Below are 10,357 nucleotides of genomic sequence, written 5' to 3' on the forward strand. Positions count from 1 at the left end.
TCACTATCCCTGGAACCTCCTGTCCCTTGGAAGAGGCCAGAACACCAGTGGCTCTGTACAAGCACAGTGGGATGCCAAGGAGGGACATCAAATAAATATCAAACTTTTTCTGAACATCTCCTCTGTCAAGGTAGTCAAATCACAGGCCAGGTCAGGTCACATTTAGAAACTGGGATTTATTTTCCCTTGACTCTTCACAAAGCTACAGGATTCTTGTTACTGGCCATACACTCAAAGGACCTGATTTTTCTGAAGTTCTGAGCATCTTTGAAATTTAGGCCCTCAGCTTTTATTCATCCCTATGCCACAGATAGGAACAGGGTGGTTTCTAGTAGTTGGGAATAAAGGAAGCAAAAGTTGGAGAGTGGGTTTTTCAGACACCCAGCATTGAGCTGACTCTTCCCATTGAAATCCAGTTTTCACTGTACTGAAGGTAACACCAGTAGGAGCAGAGTGAAGCTAATAACTGCACTTTTGGAAAACCCATCCAGCATACTTAATGCATTTCCTTTCCCTTATGCTTTATTACAAGACTGCATTTTGAAATGATTTTACCTATATTATAGTGAAGTGCTCTGGTTTCTTTATTTAACTTCCCTTATCCTTTATAACTAAGACAGTAAGGTAGTTGCATAAAAAACATGTTTGTAGTTTTAACATTCCCTTGGCTTATCTCCTAATTCTTTACCTGAAGGCCTAATCCTATTTATGGCACTGCAGCTGGACATAGTGGAAATGCTTGTGTGTCACAAGTGGAGGCTTATGATGACTTCAGGTAGGAGTAAGCAGTGGAAGCAGATGAATTCTGAAGTATTAGGATAGAGAAATCAGATTTTACTTGAAGCAACCATGAAAAATTCTGAAGAGAGTTCCCAGTCCCAATAAAAAAATCTATTATTAGCTTAGCCTTGCCAGAAACTCACTGCCCCACAACTATCCCACCATTCAGTCATCATCTGCCTTACACTTACCAATTCTTTGCTTCTACCAAAGTCCGTGTTTTTCCCCTCCATTTGCTCTGGGGCTTATTTTAGAGACAGTTAGTGCAGGACCCCCTATACAATCTAACAATATAAGATGAGCTACTCCTGTCATACAACTCAGAAGCTATAGCATCAGTTCATTTGACAGGGTTTTTGCACAGGCATAAAGGCTAAGAAGGCTAAGAACCCCTTTTAAAGGAAAGATTGTATTATGTAGTAGCTGTTGGCACTGGTTAAGCTCACCCAGTAAATCTCCCCACTCTGGCTGGATGAGTGGGATTCTGCAAGACTGAGGTAAGGCAATATGGCTGGTATTTAAAACATCGTATGGACAGCTGTTCAGTTCAGCTGAAGGATTGTAATTTTTTGCCCAGTAGATTTCCTTGTTTCAGAATTGGTGGTGATTTTATATGTTGTCCTTTATCTTCTTTGACTCTCCTATTTTGACCTTGACATTGGGTTGGTTTTTGCATACATTGATTGCTATGGGAGCCAGCTTGAGAGGAATTAATACATAATCAAAAGTAAAAGGTCCTGCCTTTTCTTGGTAAGAATTATGTCAAAATGCATGATATATTAGAAATGAAAATTCAAGTCTTGAGTAAGGCTGCACCTGATTTATCTTAAGTTGTACTATTTAAGAAAGATAAAGCACTGCCAGACAGAAGACTAATAGTATTGCAAGAAATGAACTGAAATGGGAAAGGCTATGTTCAACTACACTAACTACTGAATATGCAACAGAAAGTAGTACAAGGGGGAGCCTTTACATTTCAGCTGGACCAACTCCTTGTGAGGACAAGCACTCGGGATCATGGCACTCCTTTGGGGTGACATGTATCTGTGCCACCCCTTACACACAGTAGCACCTAAAGGTCAGTCTAGCTGCCAGAATCCAGTCCTGTTTCTTGATATCAGTGGGTTTAATTTCCTTTGAAGTAAGAGGAGACATTTAACCAAAGTGTGTAATTTTCAGTAACATGCATGAGCGTTATGGGGAAACTGTGGTTGTATAATGGAAGGGGTGGTGGCATGTGACTTCTTCCCTGTGTTGTCATCTTCATGTAAAACCCATTATAGCCATAATTTGGCTTTCCTACTACATCCTGAGAACTGGATCCAGACAAGAGAAGAGGTTTTGAGGTTTTTCCTTTGTGGAATTTTGCCATAGCATATGTCCCATGCCTTGTTCATACCCTCTAGCCTTTGAGAGGACATTTGCTCTGTAACAGGCCATGCAACCTCTTTGGAACTCCCTCCATATCCTTCTGTCAAAAGGATGCATCAGTAGCTGGGGCCATTTCCCCTCTGTCATTGCTACTCATTTTTGAGCTTTGCTGACTTAGCTGTCATCCCATCAATGGAGCAGAGCTGAAGTGGCCAGTCCCTACTGTATCCTTTCTCTAAGTGCTCTTACCATCAGTGTGGCTCTTGTTCTCCGGACTATGTTTGCATGTTGCCAAAACGTATATTCCGAATTTACCTCCCCTCCAGTGTACAACTGCATACTGTAGGAAATCATAACATGGAATATTATAGTAAAACCTTGATCACACCCAGGACTATATTTTTGAAAGAGCCTTGCTTCTATTTAGGGACCTAAATAAGAGCTAGATTTTCAAGCTTTCAAAAACCAATGGTTTTCTTCGTGACTCTTCCTGGCTAGATGTTCTAGAGCCATCTAGAGATCTGGCCCATGGAGCCTCTCTATCTAAAGGCTGAGAGCAGACTAATGGAAGGTGGGGGAGCACAGGCTGATGCAGAATGTAGGACCCTTTGGCCCTCCTGGCAATGCTGTCCATGTGCCAGGCCCCCATCTCCAGACCCCGTGCTATGGCTGGATACACCATAGGCCAACCAGTTGCAGCAGCCACTGTGACCACTACTGTGCCCCAGACTAGATCCAGCCTGTGAAGAACCCTGCAGTCTGGATCCAACCCAGGTCTCCAAGTGAGTTTGACACCCCTGTTCTAGAGCAAAGCACCCAAAATCTGGCCACCCCTGTGAGTGCTTGGACCTTTCTAAAAATTGCAGACTTCTAGCCTAAGAACAGAACTGGCAATAAACAGGCATCATTTCAAAATGTCAGCATAGCCTTTCATTGGTTTTTGTCTGTTTTGTGTAAAACCTCTTCTGACTTGGAGGAAATGGGACTTCCTTAATGTTCCCCAGCCACTTAACAATGCAGCTAAATCGTCTTGTATCAGATTTTCTAATACTGGTTCTTCTGCTTTCTCTCCTGTTCAATTCTCCATCTTTTTTATTGTTTTAATTTTATTTGTGTGTGTGTGTTTGATTGTGCTGCTGCTTGCTGCTTTGGCTGCTATTGCTGATGCAAATTCAGGTGAAGATCTGGAAAGAAATGATGGATCCACAGCAAAACCCTACTTCATGTCAGCTAGCCTACACCGAATTCTGGGGAAGAAGGAGCTAAGCCCCAAGAAGGCACTGGGATAACATTAAAAAAAATCCTGACTTCAGAACAATATAATGACTTTTAAACAGAATGTGTATAAAGTAGGAAAAAGTGAAAACTGTAAATGATGCTTCTGGTCAATGGGAAATTCTTTTTCTTTTTTGCTTGTATCTTAAAAATATCTGCAATTTGCTAACATCCAACTAGATAAGGAAATGCTTAAACTAACAGCTGTGAAACAAGGCCACATTCTAGTTTATAGAGTGCCTATGAAAAAGGAAAGTGTAAATTTGAAGCATTTTTTATTTGTAGCTCAATAGAGTTTTATTAACTTTTATAACGCAGGTTGCTGTCTCAAATGACAACAGTTTTGATAACATTTCTTTTTATAACTGTATATTTGTAAAGGATATTCAGGCAATTTTTGAAAGCACTACAGTGTAATCTAATCAGCCATAAAAAGATAGATTGAGATCTGAGAGCTAACCAGCAGATGGGACTGAATTTGTAAATATGGTGCTATGGTTGTATTTTTACTGTACAAGCTGGTTCACAGCTGTTTAAACTGTGATTCTACATGCATTAGTGATTCCCTGCATAGAAAAACACATTGATATTTTTATCACTTCCATTACAAACTGTATATATTAAGAAAAGGGAGGTACCATGCAGGTTCAGTCTCACTGAGGGTAGCCAGAGTTGGCGACACTTGAAGCTGCTTATAGTGAGATCTGCTATAATGAAACTCCTTTAGGAATGGAAGTTATGTTTAAACAATGACCTCATTGACAGAGGGTTCCACTGTACTTGAAGGACATAGTTTATGATTCATGCAAACTTTCTATCTAAAGCAAGATGAAAAATGTATTGTCAGCTGATGTGGATGGGACAGGTCCTTGTCTTGGTGTCCCCTCCTCATAATAGTTCTCTGCTTTTGAGGCAAAGCTCCAACTGAAGTACTGAAAGGAAAAGCTCAATGCAGCTGTATTCCTTAGAGGCAGATCTTCACAGTCCTGAATAAGCTCCAAGGACTTCCTGTTTCCTGTGTCTATCCCAGAAGGGCTTTCTCTTGAATAATGCAAGGTTCACCTTGCCCCCAAGGGCTGTGTACACTATCTCTGCACTGTGGTCAGCTCCTGCTGGCCACAGAGTAATAGGCCAGGACTAAAAATCAAACCTGATCCTCCTACATGGTAAAGAGCACTCAGGATTTAAAGCAAGGAGCCAGACATGTGAAGTTTTGTGTGTGGGAAATCATTTACATTGCATAATTTTAATTTAAGGACTAGAGGCAGCACTGGTGTCATACGTGTTATCATTACACTAAGACCCCAGCTCTACAAAGCTTTCTTGCATGGAACTACCACTGAAGTCAACAATAGCTCCATCTATTCAGGGCTCCCAGGATGAACCCTTTCATTACATCATTACACATGAAGAGTAGTACAAAGTCTATATTACTAATATGGGCATGAGGAAAGAAGGTTATTTTAAAGGCTGTGTTACTGGGCCAAAAATACTTCAACCTATTCAAATGCTAAACTAGAAAAAATGTTCTATTTCAGCTGAACAGTTCAGAGTAGCGCCTGAGGAAGGCTTTCTAGGAGTCTGTGCCCCAAAGTTATTTTTCACTCCCTGCTGGACAGCTCCATTCCCAAAGTAAACCAGGAATCAAAGGTTAGAGCAGGGGCATCCAACTCATTTGGCTCCACAGGCTGGATCCAAACCATGGTACTTCTTGCAGGCTGGACAGCATCAGGGTGGTGGCTATTCAGTGCAGCTGCTACGGCTGCTGCATTGGTGTGACGCCATAACCCAAGGGGTGCCCCTTGCACCCTCTTTTCCCCAGCCACTGACTTTAGTTGCCAAGGATGACTGAAGACCCCAAATTTGGCAGCAGTCAAAGTAGGAAGCAAGCAGCAATGGCGTGCACTCCCTGGGTTCTGCAGCCATGGCAACAATCCCTGTTGGCCACTTGCAGGACATGCGGTATGGCTGCCATTTGAACAGTTCTAGGTGAGAGGAACACAACAGGTAGAAGAGGGATACACGGACAGGCTACACTTGTGAATGTAGAGGAAAGTTTGGTTATTGATTTTAGCCCAGAGCCTGAATCCAGGAACCAATTGATGATCAGTGAGTTATTTATTTGAACTAAAACTCCTGTGGAAGGGCAGGAGCATCAGAGATGTTGTTGGCAGGTGCTCTCATTCCCCCAGCTCACTTTAGAGTGGTACCTGCATCAGTTCTTTGCTATGGAATGGGGTGAGGAGTGAAATTTAGAACTTAAAAGAATTCAAGCCTGCACCAGAGTATCAGACTCAGCCCTGCAGGCCAGTTGAGGGAGATGAGGCCAGTTCATGGGCAGGATCAGGCCCACAGACCAGCCCCACACACTAGAGCCAGCACGCAGGGCCATCTGATGCAGGTACCATGCAGGGTGTGCCCCGGATCAGCCCTATATGCTCTGTGTAGTGTGCATACCGGATCCAGCCTACATGCAGTATGCACCAAACAGACTCTGAGTGCCGCTCGCAGCGTGTGGGGCCAGGGCTGTATGTGGCACACACAGCTGGTTGAAGACCCACAGGCAGTACCTTGGACTGGATCATGGGGCTCTGCTGGCCAGATCCAGTCCGCGAGCCATGTCTTTAATACTCCTGGTCTACATTTTCAAAAGTAATTAGCAATTTGGGGAGGCTTTCATTTTTGAGAGCCCATCCTGGGACATCTTAAACGGGTACTTAAAAGGCTGAGTACCCACCTCCTAAAGATCCAGCCTTTTTACAACAGGTCTCAAGCTTCTCATCATCCCTGTTGTTCTTCCCATGCTATCAGGTGCATAAGGCAGGAGTCTCATGTTGAGAAAGAAAAGCCGAAACACCAAACATGCTACTCTTTTTTGAAAATGTAGGCCTCAGTGAACGGTTTGAACTTCGTACGACCATGACCCTTCCATGACTTAAAAGGCTTAAGAAGGATCAAGCCCTTCCGTAAGGTGAAATATCATTGTAATGAGTTTATTATTTTGCACATAGAGAAACTGAATTAAGAGAGGTATAGTTCTGCAATGGTTGGGAGAGTTTTACTGGGTGCTCAAGTTAACGAGCATATTTCTGAGTGCAGTATACTTTTCATCCTATGAATGTAACCATAGAACTTAATAGGAATGTGACATAGTAAAAGTAGCAGTAATACAGTCATTTGACTGGAAGACTTTTGTAACAAACTATGCATTTGCTAGAAAAATTTCTAAGGGCAAAAGTTTTAAACTGTATTATTCAGTGTTTATATACAGTAAATATATATAAAATATACATAATTTTCCTCCATTCATTACTATTTTGTGAGAATTATTTAGACTATAAGGGATCAGTGTTCCTGAGAAGAAAATTTAAAAGCCATTTTCTTAGTGAAATAGTTAAGAGAACTGTGACACTACAAAGCAATATCACCTAGATTCTGCAGTTAATAAGTCAGCTGCACGCTGTTTTAAATGGTTTAAAATGGTAAATGGTAAATGAGGAAACTGAATATTTTGGAATGAATTAAGCAGAAATTACTACAGGTATTCAAAACAGAATAAATCACATTTATTTATGTGTTATAACATCAAAGGCTAAGTTGATGCAAATGACTGCTAACTTTGGACCGGATCCTGCTGACTTACACCCCAAGCAATCCCAGTTAAGTCACTGGATTTGGCCCTTTACTTTGGTATTTGCTTTAATAAAAAGATAAAACTTCCATACTTCCTCATGTCAGGAAGGCGAAATAATGGCCTAAGTATAATTCAGTAAGATCAAATATAATAGAGGTTTTGTTTCTTTACCTACTGAAGTTAATGGCAAAATTCCCATTGATTCTAGTGAAGCAGAGGCAAGCCCATATAGTGACAAAGGGGTGATTATTATTCCAACTTTGTTTACAGTGTATTTAAATGCCAAAATGTCCTGTATAGAAATATTTTGAAAAACCTTAGAGTGCTGTTGTGCTTTAAAAGTTCAGCAGGTGGCGTTATTACTTTTCTTATTGTACTGATTTGATCATTTACTCTGTGCCATTCCTCCTCCTAGTGGAAGATTTAGAAAGACATGATGGCTCTTCAGAAAGACGTTATTACATGAATAAATCCCTCTTGAAGATTTTGAACAAGCAGAATGTAGAAACCAAGAGACAGTAAAATATACCCACTGCCATAAGCATACAATCATGTTGATTTAGTCCTGTTTTGAGTCATTCTTTCCCCAGCAAGATATTCATTGTTGGTTTTTATTTGCATGTTTTATACCAAAGTTTATAATATGTGAAGCCATCAGCATTTGTAGTGGAATTGTTAAACAAAACAAAGAAACAAACAAGATGGGAACATTTTTATACTGAGATTTTTTTTTTCTTTTCTGAGTTGTATTTAGCTTTTGATTCTAGCAGTATGGGTGTTTTGAAGAAGCTGATTAGAGTTTTAAATATTAGCATTAAAAGGTTTGAAATGTTTTACTGTTATATATATTACTATAAGACAGTAAAAAGATTTCAGCTGCCACAATGTTCAGTCAAGAAAGAGACTCATTTTCAACATGCTACTAAAATCAATGGTTACAGAAAGATGTGGTATGACAGATTGTATTGCTGTTGTAGTGTAGAAGTCTCTCTTTAAACAGTTTCCAGTCACTCAGCCTGTACTACTGTGTCCTGTATGACAAAGTGCCTTACTGGCTATTATGATTACCCAGTTCATATTTTGAAGTTTACACACATCTTTTCAACCACAAAACAGAAATTGCTCAATAGAAAATACAAGACTCTCAGTTTACTTGAAATGAATCGGTACAAAATAAGCTGCAATTTAAATAAATTTGACATTTTTACTATATACTGCATCATGCACATGTCTCTGGTTGCTGTCGTCAGATTACTGAAAGTGCACCCTATGCTTCAAGATAAAGCATAAGACAGTGGTTCTGTTACAAGAAAATCATGTAAGAATGTTTGGTTCCTGTAGTAAACATTTTATAAATCTAATTTATGACATACTGAACTCTTTAATGGGAGCCCTATTCTGTCTTCAGCTACAAAGATAACTCTCCTTGTAAAGGTGGAAAGGAGGGTAGAATTTGGGCTCTTGTGATTTAAAATAGAAGAATGAAAAGGGAATCCAATAGGTATATATTACACTAGTGTAATATATATTTGTATGTTCATAAATGTAAAGTAGATGCTTCATTTTAAGACAGATTATTTACTCTTCTGGAAGTGTTTTATAAATGACCTTTAATTTTCTAACTTTTGATACAGATGATCAGTTTCCTTGTAATATATTGGTAATTTGTACTGCACTATGATGAAACTAGGAATATAACTGCTCTTCATATTTAAGTAATACTACTAGTGCTACTAATATAAAAACTAATTCACTCTGTTACTTTATGTTACAGAAAGGGTCCACAAGTATTTGTCCCAAATAGTTATTTGTCTAATCACAAAAAGACAACTCAACATTTGACAAAAAAATAAGTTCCTGTCTATTTCACTTATTATTACATTTATGTCCTTAATTTGATTTAATTTAATTTTGGAGACTATTATTTTCATGCAAAACCAAATTAACATGAGCACATGACAGTCTGAGCTCTAAAATATGTTTGCTTCTGCTGTGCAGAAATATGAGTAACATATTGTTTAAATATCTTTGATAACTAAAATGTTTACTATTTAATGAACTTTGTTGTTACTTATTGTTTTACAGCTCTTGGGGTCTGTTCTAATAAAGATTTAGATATAAAAGAAGAATATATTTGTGGTGTTACATTTATTTTGGTGGGGAACTGTAAATAAATACCTTTATGAAAACTCACTGTAAAAATACATTTTTTATTCAAATGTGTGCCATGCTACACAAAAGAGCATCTGTCTCGAACTCTGAGCACAGCCGATACTGTTAATACATCTCATTAAAGAAACCAACTCCAGCAATTACCTTCAAATAACACAACCTTAGCAGGAACATGAGTATAATAAACCTCACCAACAAAATCATTCCAGGAGTGATGCATCTCTACAACATGGTGACGAGGAATATTCTGCTCAGAACTGATTCTTAATACCTCTATTTAATATGGTAACATCTGGCTTAGAACGTACTTCTGGAAGCCTTTTGGCACTTTGTATAACTTAAAAAATATACACACTTAAAGGGACCAATATTCATAACGTTAAATTTGACACTAAAGTAAAAGGAGTGTTGTGCTAAAAACCCAGAGGTGATAGGGATATTTCTTATTATTGTTAGATTGCACTAGTGCACAGGGCTTTCAGTTGGGGGATTAAGCCCTGTGCTGTATAGATATATAACAAAAAGGTGGTCCCTACCCTGCAGACCTTCCAACCTAATTGAAGACCATAAAAGGCCCTTTCTGAGAGTGGTTCTTTCCTTTAATGAAGGTAGGCACCGGGGGGCAGGGGAGAGGAAATGTGGGAAATTTTTTTGAAAAAAAAAACAAACTTCTGAGTTGTGGATATAAGCCCTAGTATTTCCATGCTTTGACATGAGTGTATCCCTGCACCTGCTTGGAGATCAGAAGAAAGCATCCTTACACATAAGGTGCTCTGGCTTTAGAATGAGCCACAGGCAAGAAGAATGTAACATCTCTAGGCAGCAAGACCCACCCATTATTGAGGCTCTGCTGCTATCACAGGAGATTACTTCAAGAGTTCCTGGAATCTGGTAGGCACAAGAAAAAGAATCCACTATGAAGTCTAGTATTGAGCATGCTGATCTAAGGGACCATTTCAGTACTTAGCTGGTAGACAGTATGATTGCTAGTATGAAAACACCAATGCTAATTGCAGGTATATTGAAGCTTTACTGAGACTAAGGCAGGAGATTACCAGTAGGGCTGTGCAAACCTTCGACTTAATATTCAATTCGACAAATATTCGACATATTTGACCTTGAAAA

The 10,357-nt window shown here is 39.4% G+C and overlaps 1 protein-coding gene across 1 annotated transcript in view; it reads left to right on the forward strand.

Moving 5' to 3' along the window:
• Positions 1-9,189, forward strand: part of SLC44A5 (solute carrier family 44 member 5) — a gene marked incomplete at its 5' end in the record, with an annotated part of 54,351 nt that extends 45,162 nt beyond the window's left edge. Inside the window, one exon of the mRNA XM_019528284.1 lies at positions 7,476-9,189. Coding sequence (XP_019383829.1) covers positions 7,476-7,582 — 107 coding nt within the window. The remainder of the gene's footprint in view (positions 1-7,475) is intronic.
• Positions 9,190-10,357: the final 1,168 nt, after the last annotated feature.

The sequence above is a fragment of the Gavialis gangeticus genome, unplaced genomic scaffold (genome assembly GCF_001723915.1).
Source record: "Gavialis gangeticus isolate Ggan-Ray unplaced genomic scaffold, GavGan_comp1, whole genome shotgun sequence".
In the NCBI taxonomy this organism is placed as follows: Eukaryota; Metazoa; Chordata; order Crocodylia; family Gavialidae; genus Gavialis; species Gavialis gangeticus.